Raw genomic sequence first — 18,005 nt, forward strand, 5'->3', positions numbered from 1 at the left:
TTTTTCATTGAAACCACACTGTCTTTATTACTGTAGAATTATGGTAAGCTTTGGACCCGGGCCTTCTAACCCCTCTCTACCTTAGCTCTTCAATGGTATGCTGGCTGCTCTGGATCTTTTGCTGCTTTCCATCACCGCTAGAATCAGTTTCTCAGCATCTGTAATTAACTCTGGCTTTAGGTCACGATTCCATTAAATTTGTAAATCCAGTCGGAAGAACTGGCTTCCAGTGTGTGTGTGTGTGTGTGTGTGTGTGTGTGTGTGTGTGTGTGTTGTTTTATTTTGTTGTTGTTTGCTTTTGGGTTTTTTGTTTGTTTGTTTATGTTTCATCTTGTTTTTGAGAAAGGCTCTCATGTAGCTCAGGCTGGTCTTGAACTCACAATATAGCCAAGGATAACTGTGAACTACTGATCCCTCTGCCACCACCTCCCAGGTGCTGGAAAAAGTCCAGGCATGAGCCCACCAGTGCATTTTAACATGTAAACAATAGCGAGTTTACCTATCCATAAACACGAAATCTTTCTCTACTATTTCTTCTCTGATTATTTTCATTTGTTTTGTAGTTTTCTCATTGAGATCTTGTAAAACACCCTGTTGTAATTATTACAGCTACCATCATTGTCATCCTGGTCAACTTCTTCCAATGTAGTACTGTGTATCTATCTAATAGGCCATGATAATCTATCTAATATATTTATCTAATAAACCATGATAAGCCTTTGCCTCTCTCTTCAGAGAACATTTGAATAGAGGTTCGAAATGAGTAACTGCCCAAGGCCAGTTGATTTTCAAGCAAGGCATCTTCAGGAACCCCTCTTATTTTTTTCATCCCTCAAGCAATCTTTTCTTTTCAGCCACAGAAAAGCTGAGCTGGTAGGACTGCTTTGTGGGATTAGCCATCAGTCCTGGAAGAATCAGCAACGCAAGAATTGGTAGGAGGCTTAAATGCCAGCGGTTTGAAGGGCACTACCACACCAGCATCTGCTCCCAAGTACTGTTCAGGCATAAAACCAAAACAAACCAAAAAAAAAAAAAAAACCCAGCCAAACAAACAAACAAAACCCAGCCAAGCAAACAGAAACTATCAGTAGTTTTCAAGTCCTGTCTTCAGATGGCCTTTGGAGGCCTTGCAGGTCTCCTTTTCCTCTGATTGGCCGTGTTTTATCTGCTTAGTATTAGAATCTGTCTCTCCTAAAGAATTCTAAAAAGCACCAATCTAGGCCAGACTTTGATCTCTCCTATAGAATTATTTCTAAATATTCGTCGATGTGTATTGTCTGTATCGTGGCTTCTTCCCATTTTTTTTTTTTTGGTGGATTTCTTTAACCCACAAAAGCTTGAATATTAAATGATGGCATGGTTAAGGGAACTGACATTTTCCCAGGAGGACTGCACAGTATTTCGTTTCTTGGGAATGTCTGTTAAGTGGGGAAGTAGCTGTGCTTCCATGGGAACCATCTGCTCTGATATCAGAAACGAGACAGGCAGGTGCAGGAATTAGCACACAAACTTTCCAGCGCTTGGAACTTCCTGGGCACATGAGAGATAGCTGTCCTTACTGTAGAAAGTCCTCATTCAGTGGTGGCCCTTTTATTTTTGTTTACATGTTAGTTAGCATTGCTTACTGGAGTTTTGATAAGAATTGTTAAGAATCCTGCAACTATGCACTGTTGATGATGTCTTGGTCTCTTGAAAGACTTATAGCATCACTGAGGCTAACACCCAAGATCTAGTTAGTAGAGTTGAACACACACACACACACACACACACACCGTAAAGCACCCCTCTCTCCCACTCTCATAGACGGCAACTGGACTGGAACCAACATAGTTTCAGCTCATAAAGAAACAGATCTTGTGCTTTGAAGAGGGGGAAATGGGCAAGGCACTGATTGATACCCTACAGTGACACCTAGGAATGTCTTTGCCCTGAAGTTGAAAACCAGAAAGTAGGGCTTGGAGTATATGCCAGTGCAGTGTGCCAACTGGGGTGTGGCTTTGCAACCACTGATAATTTGCCTTTTTTGTCCCCAACAGACTTTTCCTTAACGAAAGGCTTTGCTATCAGTGGAGGGCAGAAAATGATGACAAGAAGGATCATGTCGTACCTTGCTGGGTTCTACTCACCAAGCTGAGCTTGTCCTTCACAGGCCCAGTGTCTACCAGCAGTTTGGTCCTGGGGTTCATTTTGAGAATGTCCCCGGTTGTGGTGCCGAGGTAGAAAAAGCTGTCATCACCAGCCATCTGGGAGGTCAGAAACAGAAACCCGAAGACCTGAGACTCCCCAAGGGTCTATGAAGCCCCGTTAGGGGGGAGATGAAAGTCCGTAGTGACTGACAAAGAAGCTCACGGTAACGTCTATTTCCCAAGACTCAAGGATAGGTCAGCCCAGCTGTGAGAGGAGCAGAGTCAGGGCCACCCGCAGCGGGAGGAGATGTTGGACTATGAATTGTACTGGACACTCATTTGGGTCTGATGACCAGGGCCAATGGCTGAGTCACCTCCAAAGGGCTCTTAGGATAAAGATGTGCTTCTCCTAGGAGGACACACATTCGCTTGATCTCACCGTTTCCAGAGGCTACGTTCAGAGAAAGGACTATGCATGAAAAAGAATAAGTCAACGGAGCACAGAGTTCTAAGGATGGATTATGGCTCTACATTCAAACGTATTAATAATATCTCTTTGTGAGAAAGTCTGCATTTCAACAATAAATATTCCTATCAGAGACTTTATTTCCAATGGAAGAAATCTCGATAGCTGCAGAGGGAGGCGTTGCATGCTCTCAGTATCACCTGGCCGCACTGCTTCCCGCCAGGTCAGGCTTTGGATGTTCGATGACTGCTCAGGTCCCAGTATTAGAATGGGACCTCTTAATGCTGCCCAGCTCCTCCCAGCTGCTCCCTCTGAGTGTACCTCCTCACCAACACTCTACAAGCCTGTCCTTCCTCCCTAGCCTGGCCCAGTGCGCACACACTCCAGCTCAGGACTGATGGACCTGTGTTTATGATGAGTGCATAAACAATGATGCACTCATTGTTTCCTCCTGTAGCCATGGTTGAGGCGACACTTACTCCAGTTGTCATGACTATTCTTTTCTGTTGTCCCGTTTGACACTCAGTCGGCCAGATTTTTCTGTTGGGGAGATCCAGTTCCCACACTCGAATTGTCCCACTACAAAGAAAAGTCACAATCAAATGGACACCCTTTTAAACACTGCTTCACATCTTTTAGGTCCCGCCGCCGCCATGCCCCCCCTTTCCAGCTTGAAGTAGAAGCTGAAAGGAAGAGAGATAAACATCTTTGAGGATTTTTATTTTTATAGCCCACTGTGCAACTTGAGAACTTTCCACTCCACCTCACGGCAACCCTCAGAGGTAGGTTTTGTGATCCGCAAATGAGGTGGTGCAGACAGAGCTCGTATGCAGCGGAACAGGACTCATACCCAGCTCTCTCAGACACTGAGGTGCATACTCTTCCGACTGTACTGAAAATAAGCGTGTATATAATAAAGCATACAAGCCAGGCATGATGACACAGGCCTTTCCTCTCAACAAGTAGAAGACAGAGGCGGGCGGATCTCAGGGAGTTTAAGGTCAGCCTGGTCTATGTAGTAAGTTCCAGGACAGCCAGGGCTACATAGTGTAACCCTGTCTGAAAGATAAATTAATTAATTAAATAATCATGCAAATAAATGTAGAAAAAAAAAACAGGGTTCTTCATTTTCATTCTTTCCCTCTTATTGACAAGTACTATTATATACACTTACGATATAGAACATGTTGTTTTAACACGTGTATACATTGTGAAATGGTTAAAATAAACTACTAAGCATATGTATTACTTCACTTATCTTTTTGGAGTATGAACGCTTGAAATCCACTTCCAGCAACTTTCAGTGTTATTTGATATATACTGTGTGCATATGTTGTTATGACCCGTAGTCATCGTAGCATATACAAACTCAATGTCCATCCATAGATGAATGGATGAAGGAAGTGTGTATGTATATATACAAAGGAAAACTGTTCAGCCTTAAGGAAAGTGGACATCTGGAGAACATCACTCTGGCTGGAATAAGCCAGTCCCACAAAGACAGATATTGCCTGATCTCACTCACGTGGAATCTAAATGGAATGTCCTGGAGGCTGGGGTGGGAGAGGGAGAGTGGAAGATGTTTGTTTGGGACACCAAATCTCAGTCAGGAAAAAATAAGTCAAGGTGTGCAGTTGTGTTGAAACATTTAAAAGGTATCTTTTTTCCTTTAGAGGCAGGATCTCATGTAGCCCAAGCTGGCCTCAAACTCACTATGTAACTAAGGCTGGCCATAAAATTCCTGCCTCTTCTTCCCAAATGCTGGGGTTACAGATAAGCTCCTTGCTTAATGGAGGACAGTTTAGTTTGGGGGTTCCTGTCTCCGAGGAAAGAGAAGTGAGACCAAGTGAGTGAGAGTTTAAGTTGGTAATTAGTGTTTAGACACGTAATATGTGGCTGGCACTTTACTACTATATGCTGAGTTCATTTGAATCGATAATTCTGTAATAATAATTACAATACCAAAGTGAATATAATCAAAAGACATTGTGTGAAATTCTCAAAGAATTAGTAAAAGTATTATAAAAAAGAAAATATTGCAAAGAGATCTGCCAACATCTCAACCAGAAAGTATTAATTTGAATATGCCAATTTTTTTCTTTATTTCTAGCCTACAGAACTGTACACATAGTAAGATTTAAATGTTTTTTTTTTGTTTTTTTTGTTTTGTTTTTTTTTTTCGAGACAGGGTTTCTCTGTGTAGCTTTATGCCTTTCCTGGAACTCGCTTTGGAGACCAGGCTGGCCTCAAACTCACAGAGATCCGCCTGCCTCTGCCTCCCAAGTGCTGGGATTAAAGGCGTGTGCCACCACCGCCCAGCTTAAATGTATTTTTAAGTGAAGTGTAGAGAAAGAGAGAGAGACAGTGCAAGTCCGTGGCCTTACTGGTAGATAGAGTGTAGATGTTGAAACACTGGGATGCCCAGAGTGTCTCAAGGACACCGTATAGTGGAATACATGAAACCATGATTGTGATAGAGAAATCAGGGTGTCCTGGTGTCACAACAGAAATTTTAAAAATGTGGATCACCCTAAGTGATACTTAAGAGCAGGTATCACATGAAATTGAAGCCAGCTTGGAGTACAAATGATGCAAAAAAGATTGTTTCCCATAAAACTTAAGGTTTGACTTTTGGAGAAACACTGCCCACAGACCTTAGAACGGACTGAGGCCTTCAGCCGCTTAGGAACCAAAGAACTCAGACCCTGCAAAACAAAGAGGCAAGCTGCTCTGCAGACCACAGGGGGGCTGAAGAGATTGAGCCAGCTTGGGCTGAACACGGTTTGCCTGGCTGGGGAGGGCTTTCATGGATGCCAAGGAATTGACCTCCTCTCGGTGAGTTCTTCCTCACTCAGCCATGGAATAGATGCAGCGTGTGTGTGTCCCAAGGTGGGGGCAGGAGACGCGATAGAGACAGAGCAGCACAGACTTACTCTGGCCGGGAAAGGAACAAACGGTATGTACCTTCCATGGATGGGAGATGACAGAGGGATTGCAAAGAGAGCTTCATGCAACTTGTCCTTCTGCCTTACACTTTCCAGTTTCTTCCCTTTAAGCTAGTGGGTGATGTGGGAAAGGACATGTTTGTGTCTTTCACCTTCCCCTCAGGACATCAAGCAGGGCTCTCTGATGGACAGTCTGTAAATTAACTTATGCTGTGGGAGAGATGCAGGTTCCGTTCACACGTCCAGCTCCCTCACCTAAGCTGGCTGAAGCTGACTCTGAGTTATGTCCTGTGGCTAATTGCTTAAACATTTGAAATATAACGACATGGTTCTTTTGCAAAATATCACTTCATTAGGCCTAAATCAAGAGCAGGTGGCAAAAAATGCCAACCAGGAAGTGAATCCAAGCGATTGTGCAAGTTACTTGGCAAGCATGGATTAGTCATCATGTCTTTTCAACGACAAAAAGAATCCTAAGAAGGGTTCAGGGCCAGTGAGGCGGCTACGTGAATAAAGGAGCTTGTGGCCAAGCCTGAGTTCAATCCTCACATCCTATGTGATGGAAGGGAAGAACTGATTCCCACGAGTTGTCCTTTGGCCTCCATATACTTGCTGAGGCACATCCATGGACACACACATACACACAATATGTAAATAAATGTAATGAAATATTTTTAAAGAAGCTTTTAACCATTCCGTGCAATCTTTCCAGTAGAACCCAACAGCATTTTCAAAGAAACCTAATGAAAATACATCCGGCTGAAAGGATTTTTTCAGTGTTTACAAAATTACAATGTAAAGTATTTGTCCAGGGGCTCAAGACACATCCTTTCCCCATCTCCACCCCCAGAACTGGCACACGCCTGTTTTCTGGGCAGGTGGCATGGTCGTCTGAGTCTGACATTCTCACCGCACAGACTTACTTCCCAGCCGTGACAAACATCTCATCCTGGCACCGAGAGAAGATCACGTTGGTGGCGTTGCCGACATTGAGGCCCGCCGCGGGGCTGCCACAAATGGCATCTCTCTTGGCTACGCTCCAAACCACCACACTGCCAAACAAGAAGGGAAGACACCAACAGGGCAAATCAGATTTTCCTAGTGAACAACTGTCCTAACGGTTCTAGAAAGGAAAAGAACAAAACAAACCGGTCCTGGTGAGGGGACACTTGGCTTCTCCCTCCCTACCCCCAAGCCCCTCCTCAATGCTTACACTGCTCCCTGGGAGGCTAACGTGATGCTTTAAGAGCTTTGAAGGGACATTATTCTGGGACTGGAAGCCAGTGAACCGACCCATCAATCAAGGCATTTCAGATGCACAAGCATCCCAGTGGATCAAGTATCCATCTCATGTAAACATCTTCCTTGGGGCTGGCGACATGGTTCCGGGGTTAAAAGCACTTGCTGCTCTCCCAAAGGACAGCAGTTTGGTTCCCAGCACCCACATCAGGTGTCTTACAACCTCCTGTCATTCATTCTTTAGGATCTGAGAGGGCCTCTTCTTACCTCTGCTGGCTCTTAAACAAACAAACAAACAAACAAACAAACAAACAAACGAAGAACCTTTTCTCCCCCAGGCTGTGAGATGGTTCAGGGGGGATGGTGCTTGCTCACAAGCCTCCTGGGCTGACCTGAATTCAATGTGTGGGACCCACATGGGGAAAGGAGAATATGGACAAGTTGTTCTCTGATGTCCACATGTGCGCTGTGGCGCACAGAAAGACAGATTAGACAGACAGACATAGTTCTCGCTTTTAAAATCTTTAAAAATCTTGAAAAGCCCACAATATTGATTTGCTAGGTCTTCATAGAGGTGCTCTGAGAAGCCTCTCTCGTATACTACCCCACCTCCAGTGTGGACGTCAGGTCCAATAAAGGCTTCTCCTGCCTTGAGGAAGTGTTCTAGCAAATAAAAAGAAGAAAATGTAAAGGCGACTGTAATTAAGATGATATAAGGTGGTGTTTCCAAACTCAAAGATGCAAGGGAACCAGAATCAACCAGTCAGCTATCTGATTTGAATCTGATTTGATCCGTATACCATTTGCATATAATGAATTGTTCCACAACTAATCTTATTTATTTATTTATTTATTTATTTACTTATTTATTTTTGAGACAAGATCTCCCTATGTATATAGCCTTGGCTGGCCTGGAACTCATAAAGATCCACCTGCCTCCACTCCCAAGTGCTAGGATTAAAGGTGCATGGTGGTATGCTTGCAATTTCTAATTTTTTGTTGTTGTGTTTGTTGTTGTTTTTTTGCGAGACAGGGTTTCTCTGTGAAGCAGTCCTGGCTATCCTCGAACTCACAGAAATCTGCTGCCTCTGCCTCCCAAGTGCTGGGATTAAAGGTGTGCTCCACCACCACCGAGCTGCAATTTCTAAATTTTTTAAAAATTTTATTACAAAAAAAAACCATTTAACCCAGGTCAGCTGGACCTCATTCCTAGGGTATCTGACTCAGGTGGCCTGAGGGAGAAAAGCTGGGATTTTGCTTTCCTCACAGGTTCCCATAATGCCGGGATCACATTTTGAGAAGTACGACTCTATGGTGACATTTCCATCTTCCTGGATATAATCATACAACTCAGTCCTAAGCTGAGGAGTATTTGTAAGAGAATACCAAGAATGCTGAGTAAAGGAAGGGGAATCGTGTCAAGTATTTGAATCGAAATATTTAAAGCAAATGTTACCGGCCTTTGTCAGTGCGAAAGCAGGCCTGCATGCATGTTCCGATTTTCTGCATATGGAATGTGTTGTTATTATACATGTCTTGAAATCCAGGTATAACAACAGATCACCAGCAACAAGGAAGAGGAAGTGATGAAAAACTATACGTTCTTTTTCCCAGTGGGCATTGATGGGTGTCGTGTAATGTGGAAAAGGCAAAGGGTAATCCCTTTACAAGTTAAACTAGATGTTAAACTAGATGACGAACCAGAGAACAGAGATACTAAAATTAGGTGCCTCCTTCTGTAATTCCAGACGTTGAGAGCTGGACACAGGAGGCCTAGAAGATCATGGTCATCCCCATCCACTACATACCAAATTTGAGGCCAGCCTGGGCTACATGGATCCTGTCTTAAGCAAGACAAACACAAATGCTTCAAACTCAAAAGAAATGTAAATGCATTTCCACACAAAAGCATATATGTATATATATATGTTCGCAGCACTATGAATTATTAATAATTATTTTATAATCAATAATGCCTTAAAAGTGGCCATGTGGCCGGGCGGTGGTGGCGCACGCCTTTAATCCCAGCACTTGGGAGGCAGAGCAAGGCAGATCTCTGTGAGTTCGAGGCCAGCCTGGGCTACCAAGTGAGTTCCAGGAGAGGCGCAAAGCTACACAGAGAAACCCTGTCTCGAAAAACCTAAAAAAAAAAAAAAAAAAAAAAGTGGCCATGTGAGCTGGAGGTGGAGTGCTAGAACATGTTCTTAGCATGTTTCAGGCCCTGGGTTCAACCCTCAGCATACACACACACACACACAAAAAAAAAAAAAATAATAATAATAATAATAATAATAATAATTCAAAAGTCCATCAGTTGTTGCATGGATAACGAAAGTGTGTTTTATCCATACACTATAATTTGGACATTATTTATACTGATGGCATGTCACAAATGGGCAAGCCTTGGAAACCCTGAGCTTAGGGAAAGAATTTGGTCAAAAAAACTGAGGATGGTACAATTCCATTTATGGGGAATTGCCAAAGCAGACATCTCCACCGGGACAGAAGGGAGCATGGTGATTTCCTGGGGCTGGAGAGAGGAAGGCTGTGGAAGGACTGCTAACGGCTTGTGGGCGTCCTTTCTGGGGTGCTGGAAATAAAGTTGCTGTAATGGGGGTTTCAAATTCTGTAAACACACTAAAAAACAACCAACTGTATACTTTGTCTGAATCTATTTTATATTACATGAAATATGTCTCAGAGCTGGAGAGCTGGCTCAGCAGTTAAGAACACTGGCTGCTCTTCCAAAGTACCAGGGTTCAATTCCCAGTACCCGTATGGCAGCTCGCAACTGGCTATAACCCCAGTTCCTGGAGATCCCTCTTCTGGCCTCTGCCATGCACCTTTGGCCTTTGCCATATGTTCAGGCAAAACATCCACAGACATATAAACAAACAAACAAATATGTAAATAATTTTTAAAAGAGAGAAACACATTTGAGTAAAGCAATAAAAATAGCAGGGAGGGGAAAAGGGAGGCTGTGAGGAGATGAACTTGAACAATGTACAATGAGATACGTATATGGAACTGTCATGATGAAACCCATTATTTCAAGCATTAACTAAAAAATTAATAAATAATATTAATTAAAGCCTTCAGCCTTTATAGTGAAGGGAATGAGAGGGAAGGTATAGGGAACTCACATTTTTGAATTATAGATCTTTTTCCAACAGCAGTTTCTTTATAAATCTCAGTCAAACGTAGCTTTAATTTGTTTAGAAATCAGTTTAAATTTTTAAATAAATGGAGCACATCTGCAATGGGTAGTGAGTTGGCCAATTTGAATTTGTGACATATGGGTTCGGTATAATTCCACAGCCATTGCAAAGAACAGATATAAATAGATGTTCTGAGTGAAAACTCATGGGGGTTGAATGAGATGGCCCCCACAGGCTCCTGTCTTCGAATATTGGGTGGAATTGTGTTGGAAGGATTGGGAGGTGTGGTCTTGTTGGAGGAGGTGTGTGGAGGGGGAAGGATTTGAGGTTTCGAAAGACTCAAACCATTCCCAGCGTTCCTCTTGACCTTGTGGTTTTTGTCTCAAGAAGTGAGCTCTGCGGCAGTGCCACGCCCATCCGCCTGATGCCATGCTCCCCGCCATGATGGTCATGACTCTAACCCTCGGAAACTGTAAGTGCTAAATTAAACACTTTCTTTTGTAAAGTGCCTTGGTCATGGTGTTTTATCACAGCAGTAGAAAAGTAACTAAGACTGAGCTACATTACGACAAAAATAATATGATGATATTGATAAAAAATTAATAGATTAGTTGCAAAATATAAACTGTGTATGTAGAAAATTGTGAATGGATGTGTAACAGAGAATGTTCAACACTGTTAACTGGAGTTTTTGTCTTCCCTCTACCACTGAGTTGGGAGGATTGGGTGGAAAGGCCCATATACTTGACAGCTGTGGGAATATACCTGGTAGATGCTACACAAATCATATATTATTCTCTAACACCTATGTTCTTTAACATGTAAAAAGGAGTATGTATTTCATTGGTCGTCCTTCCCAATTTAATGCTATCTTTTTTTTTTCTACATAGTTAAATCCTGCCTGAGAATGATGTTTTTTGATGCACCTATATTTCTTCCAGTTTCTCTTTATTTATGTTCTCTGTCAGACATCACTGAGTCCATCCAAGGGCAAAGATCATGACTTGTGGGGCAAGGCCAAAATATTACCTCCAGAGTCACCAGTCTGTGTCCCAGCACTGCCCCTTATCCACTAGTGACCTCACTTGCTCAATTGTCATTGGGCACCAATGACTTCCATTCTAAAGAATAGGTCTGAGGCTCAGACGAGCTATTGCAGTTAAAGTTCTCAGCACACACTCGGCACACAGTACGTACTCATTGTCTTTGATAATGACTGTTATCACGGCTGTGGTCATGATGTCTTTGACGGCATTGGTCTTTGAATATAGGTACACACAGCATCATCCAGGAAGGTTTTATGACTCCTAGAGCCCAGACTAATCAAGTCAGTCTCTCTGGAGCTGGGCCCTGGCAGCAGGGAGCTGGCCAGGTGATGTCCACTTGGCAGCAGACATGAGGACCACTCTTCTAAGCGACTTTTTCTCATGGCCTTTCATATACAGCCACACCCTCAGATGTGGATAGACCAACAGAGGACATGGGAAGGGCTAAAACACTTGATATCTGTAGCACCTGGTAGAAAGCACATAAGTAGCTGGGCAGTGGTGGCGCACGCCTTTAATCCCAGCGTTTGGGGCAGAAGCATGCAGATCTCTGTGAATTCGAGGCCAGCCTGGTCTACAGAGTGAGTTCTAGGACAGCCAAGGCTACACAGAGAAAAACTATCTAAAATTAAGCAAAACAAAACACTCCTCCACCTCAAAAAAAAAATCAATAAAAGGAAGAAAGAAAGTAAGTAGGTCTCATTCATTACCTTCCATCATCTGGGCCTCCAAGTGAAACCAGGTACAAATCATTGGGCGAAAAGCTCAGGGCTTCGATTTTACCCTTGTGCAGTGAGAGCCGAGCAATCAGCTCTCTCTTCTTATAGTCCCACAGAATGATGTCTGCCTGAGAGGCAAGAATACAACGTCAGATCCTAGACAGGCTTTAGGAGAACCTCTCTTGGTGAGACACACTCAATATTGCCACTCCCCTTTATCAGACCATGCGGCAGAAACATGACAGACAGCATCAAGGCAGAAGCAGATTTAAGCTAAGGGTTTGCCGTCACAAGCCGTGGCGTCTGCTGCAAAGACACCAGGGTCTTTTAGGAGCAGCTTGATGGGCTGAAAACAAGAGAACGCAAGGGATGACAGAAGGGCGCGCGGGCGGGCACACGGAGCTAGGAAGCCCAAGTCCGGCAGCTCTTCTAGAGAGGCACCTCTAAAGAAACGCCCAGTGCCCCCAGCTGGATCAGGCCATCTGAATAAGTGAGACAGTTGATTGGCTTGATCAGTTTGGGAGGCAACTAGGCAGTGGGACCAAGTCCTGTGCTCATTGCATGAGTTGGCTGTTTGAAACCTGGAGCTTATGCAGGGACACTTGGCTCAGTCTGGGAGGAAGGGACAGGACCTGCCTGGACTGAGTCTACCAGGTTGATCGCAGTCCTCAGGGGAGGCTTTGCCCTGGAGGAGGTGGGGATGGGGGGTGGGCTGGGGGTAAGGGGAGGGAGTGGGAGGGGGGAGAATAGGGGAACCCATGGCTGATATGTAGAACTGAATGGTACTGTAAAATAAAATAAAATAAATAAATAAAAAAAGGAGAAAAAAAAAAAAAAGAAACGTCCAGTGAATTCTCTCCTTTTCATTCACCTTGAACCCCATGAAAGTGACTTGTCCAGAGGCGATATAATCTCCTTTCTTGGAGATGGCCAGACAGGAGACATTGTTACCATGGCCGTGTAGGAATTTCTGCTCATTACTATTTATTGCCTGGATGAGGATAGTGCAGCCCAGGGGATAGATCAGGTGCTCCTGGTCAGGGTGGCATTTGAGACCGCTGGGAACGTGTCCTAGAAGAGATTAAAAATAACTGTAACCAGGTGAAGATGTGGCTGGTGGTTTTGTTTTGCTTTTATCACAGGAAAAAAGACAACACTTTTGAAATAAACCTTAATCCAACTGAAGCAAATATGGAGTAATAGGTACTTTTATTCCATGGACAAGGAAACTGGTGTAGCCCGGCTCTCCTCAGACTTTGATGTGCATAAAACTCCCCAGGGGGCCGGTTAAAATGATTCCAGTTTCAGGTTTGGAGTGAGCGACGATGCTTCATTTCCAGCCAGCATACAGGGGATGCTGATGTTGTCTGGAAACCTTGCCTTGGACAGCAACGCCCTGCGGCAGGTTCTCTAATCCTGAGAAGCATACCCAGAACATACCCAGAAGTGGTATTGCTAGACCATATGGTAGCGCTCTCTCTCTCTCTCTCTCTTCCTCTCTTCCTTTCTTTTTTTAAGACAGGGTCTTACTATGCAGTTCCTGGGTGGTTTGGAACTTGATATGTAGATCAGCCTGGCCTTAAACTCCCCGGGAGCCACTTGCCTCTGCCTCCCCACGGCTGGGATTATAGGTATGTGCCCCCATGCCTGGATCCTTTTTTATGAAGTTCTTATGAAAGTAAAGTTAGTGTCTTTCATCTATTCCTACTAAAACTATAAATTTTTGCTCCTAATTTCAAGCTCTTTATAAACATTCATATGGCTACCCATACGGTAAAGGTAAAATAAGATTGCTATTTCACACTACACATGAATAACACCTTCCATTCCAGGTGGATCAATGATCTAAATGTGAAAAATAGGACCTAATGTTTACACAGATGTAGGAAATGTACAAAAGACAGCGAAGGTTATTTATCCAGTTGTGTTTAAATCTGTTATGTCTAGCTACAAAAGGCAAATGAAAAGCCCAAACCAGAAGAGATTTATAATATACAGAGATTATAAGGGTTTCTCAGTTAATATACAAAGAGCTTCTACAAAGCAATAAGAAAAACATATATTTCCCAACAAAAACAACAACAAAAGGGCTGGAGAGATGGCTCAGCGGTTAAGAGCACCTGCTGCTCTTCCAGAGGTCCTGAGTTCGAGTCCCAGCAACCACGTGGTGGCTCACAACCATCTGTAATGAGATCTGGTGCCCTCTTCTGGCCTGCATGCATACATTCAGACAGAACATTGTATACATAATAAATAAATCTTAAAAAAAAAAAAAAACAAAGATGTTGAATATTCAAAGAATATGAATGGGAAGTTCCCAACAAAGGACCTTGAAAATCAATAAGCATGTAAAAGGTAACCTCTTATTTTGAGGTTAGGGTTAAGTTGGGGTTAGTTAGGGTTGAGGCTAGGGTTGAGGTTGGTGTTAATTCTATGGTTGGGGTTGGAGTTAGTGTTTGAGTAGGTTTTGTTTTGGGGTTTGGATCAGTTTTTTGGGTTAGGGATAGTGTTGGGGTTGAAGTTGAAGTCTGGTGTGTGGTGATTTGAATTAGAATGATCTCTGTAGGTTCCTATATTTGAATGTTTGTTTTCCAGTTGATGGAACTGTTTAGGAAGGGCTAGGAGGTGTGGTCTTGTTGGAGGGGTGTGGCTTTGTTGAAGAGGATATGTTAATGGGTGTGGGCTTCAAGGTTTTAAAATCTCACGCCAGACACAGTCTTTTTCTTTCTTTGTCTACTGCTTGTGGATAAGATATAAACCCTCAGCTACTGTGCCAGTAACATGCCAGCCTGTCTCGTGCCATTCTCCCTCCTAGGATGGTTTTGGACTCACCTTCTGAAACTGCATGCAAGCTCCCAACTAAATGCTTTCTTATATAAGTTGCCTTGGTCATGATGTCTCTTCATATCAATAGAAGGGTAACTAAGACAGAAGTTACTGCCAGGGAGTGTCATATTGCTGTGACAGGCCTGTTCATGCTGCTTGTTAGGGTAGTGTGGACTTTGTGACTTCGTATTAGGGCAGAGGATGAATGCTGTAAGCTGGGCTTCATGGGCCATCCTCTGGAGCATGGAAGACAGTAGCACTGAGTACAATGTGGACTATGGCAGCCCAGCTCAAGAGGTTTCAGAGGTGAGTAATCTTAGCGAGTGGGCTAGAGACTACTTTGCGTGACATTTTGGCAAAGAATGTTGCTGTTTATTACCCTTGTCCTAAGACTCTTCCAGAGGCTAACTGAAGAGTCTGGACTAATGTCTAGGAGATTTCAAGACAACTTAGTATTGACTATGTCATGTAGTTATTAGTAGTCACTCTTACACAGATCTATAATGAAAAAGACAAAGTGGGACAAAAAGAGATACAAAATGTACATGTGAGGAGAAAAAGAGCACCAGGAAAAGTAATGTTGGAGTCAAGTCCTGTGCTCAAGGATTTGAGAAGTTTAAAGACAGACCTGATGCTAAATGGGATAAAGGGAGTGGTACCTTCAGGCTAATATCCTACTCAGCTAATCTGCAACTCACAAAAAGGAAAGCTTGTATACCACAAAGAAAAGCATCAACAAGTCACAGCATATGAAAATGTCATGCAAGGTTTCCATCCCAAACAGGCTGCAATGCTGGGCAGCTTCAGCCACCTGGTTCTGGCTTTATCAGTATGAATACAGGAGTAAAGCGGCTGTGGAACCTTCCTCCTTGGCTAAGGAAATCCCCCGAGGCCAGGCATGTGGCAGGGGAGTCCTTGCATGGTGGCCCAGAAAAAGGCCACTTTTTAAAGCCTCGAAAGTGACCCCAAGATGTTAGAGATGCCAGAGCCATGGTATGCCTGCTAAGGAGAAATGCAAACAGGACATGGAACCAGCCTGAGAAAGGGGAGAGAGAGAGAGAGAGAGAGAGAGAGAGAGAGAGAGAGAGAGAGAGAGTTGGAAATCCTAAAAGCCATCTAAACCCTTTGACAGCAGACGTAGAGTCACAGAAGTTGGAGTTAGGACTCCTGGGTTTCAGTCTTGCTTTGGTAGTTCCTTGCCAGGCTCCCTTCACTCCCTTTTGGGATGGTAATGGATACTCTGTGTCATTGGATGTTGGTGCAAGCAATTTGCTTTTGATTTTACAGAGGGTCACAGTCAAGAGAGTGCCTCGAGGCTCAGAAGAGACTTTGGACTTTTAAACACTGTTGAGACTGTGAAAGACTGTGGAGACTTCTGGAGTTACACAAAATGCCTATGATATGGCTACCAGGACCATTGGGGCCAAAGAATGGAACACGGTGGCTTGAGTGAAAATGGCCCTATAAGCTCTTATGTTTGAATGCGTGGTCCCTAGTTTGTGGAACAGTTCTTGGAGCATTCAGGAGGTTGGCCTTATTGAAGAAGATGTGTTACTTAGGGGTAGGGTTTTGAGGTTTGAAAACCCATGCCAGGAACAGTCTCTTTCTCTCTCTGCCTATTGCTTGTGGATGCGAGAGATGTGAGCTCTCGGCCACTGCTTCAGCACCATGCCTGCCTGCCTCCTGCCATTCTCCCCACCATGATGGTCATGGACTCACCCTCTGAAACTATAAGCAAGCCCACAGTTAAATGCTTACTTTTATAAGTTGCCTTGTTCGCAGTATCTCTTAACAGCAATGGAACAGTAACTACGGGATGTACGTCTTTAGTTACAAAGTGTCTTTATTGGGGCTTTTATTGCTGTGAAGAGACACCATGGCAAACATATAAAGAAAAATATTTAATGGAATCTGCTTACAGTTCAGAGGTTTAGTCCATTGTCATCATGGTGGGAAACAGGGCGGCACACAGGCAGACATGGTGCTGGAGAGGTAGCTGAGAGTTCTATATCTGGACCTGACAGCAGCAGGAAGAGACTGAGACACACTGGGCCTGGCTTGAGCATCTGAAATCTCAAAACCCACCCCCAGTGACACACTTCCTCCAACAAGGCCACACCTACCCCAGTAAGGCCACACCTCTTAATAGCGCCACTCCCTATGAGCCTAATGAGGGCCATTTTCTTTCAAAGCACTACACAGACTTATGATTCTTGGATGCAAACAAAGAGTGTCAACTCTGGCTAAATAGAGCAGAAAAATAATTTCAGGACCAGAAATCAATAGGAAGTGTAAAAAAGTATACATGAAAAGTGGGCAGTGGTAATTGAAAGATTACCACTGGTGGCGGCGCTGGTTACCAGCGGAAAAGTCAGGGGCCATGGCCACCACTACCAGAGTTACAAAGAACTTCATTAGAAGGAAGGAGGGGATAGGAGGGGGGAGAGCCAGGCCTGGGGGAGGGAGAGATGGTGGGAGCAGAGCAGGGAGCAGGGAGCACAGAGGGAACAGAGAGAGAGTGTGGGGGTCCATGTTGGCTTTTTAAGATAGGTATGTAGTCGCCAGAGTCTGTTGATGACATAAGACGCAAGACCCCGAGCTGCGCATGTGCGGGAGTGAGGGCAGGATCCTAACAGTAATCATTAATATTCCGATCTACCCTTTGGAATCCCACCCCTTGGCGCTGTCCTGCATCCTGACATAAAAGCCTCATTCTAAGGAAAAACTCTTTTCTTTCTCTCTCTCTCTCTCTCTCTCTCTCTCTCTCTCTCTCTCTCTCTCTCTCTCTCTCTCTCTCTCTCCTCTCTGTCTTCTGCTTTTCCTCTCACTAGGTGCACACTCTGGACCTCTCTCTCTCTGTCTGCTGTCTGTCTGTCTGTCTCTCTTTCCTATCTTTCTCTTCATCCCTCTATTATAATAAACTCTCCACGTGGATGCAGCGTCTGGACTGTGAATTACTGGCCGCCACTGCAACTGCCCAGCCCACAGCTGCATCTACCCAGCATGTTTCCCTGTACATGCAGGATACCCTTGGGGGTCCCGTTCCTACCACCACCACCACCCCCTGCACAATAATTCATAGCAGTAATGAGAAAACAAGACCCCACCACAGAACCTAAACTCTGATGATCACAATGATGGGCAGTCAAGGCAACATTTGACACCCACAGTGCATGGCTCCCTCAAGAGGGGAAATTGTGTGTGTGTGTGTGTGTGTGTGTGTGTGTGTGTGTGTGTGTGTGTGTGTGTGCAGGCCTGAGGTTGATAATGGATATCTTCTTTTCTATGGCTCTCCACCTTATTTTTTAGGATAGGAGCTCTCAGTGAACCCAGAACATATTGATTGGTTAGACTGACTCTGGGGATCTGCCTGTCTCTTCCCTCAGCCCTCTAGTCCTAGGGTTACAGATAACCATCACTGTGCCTGCTGAAGACCAAACTCGGGGTCCTTATGGCTGCATTGCAGTCACTTTACCAACA

At 44.1% G+C, this 18,005-nt stretch overlaps 1 protein-coding gene across 1 annotated transcript in view; it reads right to left on the reverse strand.

The window, feature by feature from the left end:
• The window catches only part of Cfap52 (cilia and flagella associated protein 52), a 41,073-nt gene that overhangs the window by 20,288 nt on the left and 2,780 nt on the right, over window positions 1–18,005 (reverse strand). Inside the window, exons 2-6 of the mRNA XM_006973500.4 lie at window positions 12,571–12,770; window positions 11,691–11,827; window positions 6,461–6,589; window positions 3,072–3,171; window positions 2,127–2,243 (exon numbers count right to left, since the gene is read on the reverse strand). Coding sequence (XP_006973562.1) covers window positions 2,127–2,243; window positions 3,072–3,171; window positions 6,461–6,589; window positions 11,691–11,827; window positions 12,571–12,770 — 683 coding nt within the window. The remainder of the gene's footprint in view (window positions 1–2,126; window positions 2,244–3,071; window positions 3,172–6,460; window positions 6,590–11,690; window positions 11,828–12,570; window positions 12,771–18,005) is intronic.

Source organism: Peromyscus maniculatus, chromosome 8 (assembly GCF_049852395.1).
Source record: "Peromyscus maniculatus bairdii isolate BWxNUB_F1_BW_parent chromosome 8, HU_Pman_BW_mat_3.1, whole genome shotgun sequence".
Lineage (NCBI taxonomy): Eukaryota > Metazoa > Chordata > Mammalia > Rodentia > Cricetidae > Peromyscus > Peromyscus maniculatus.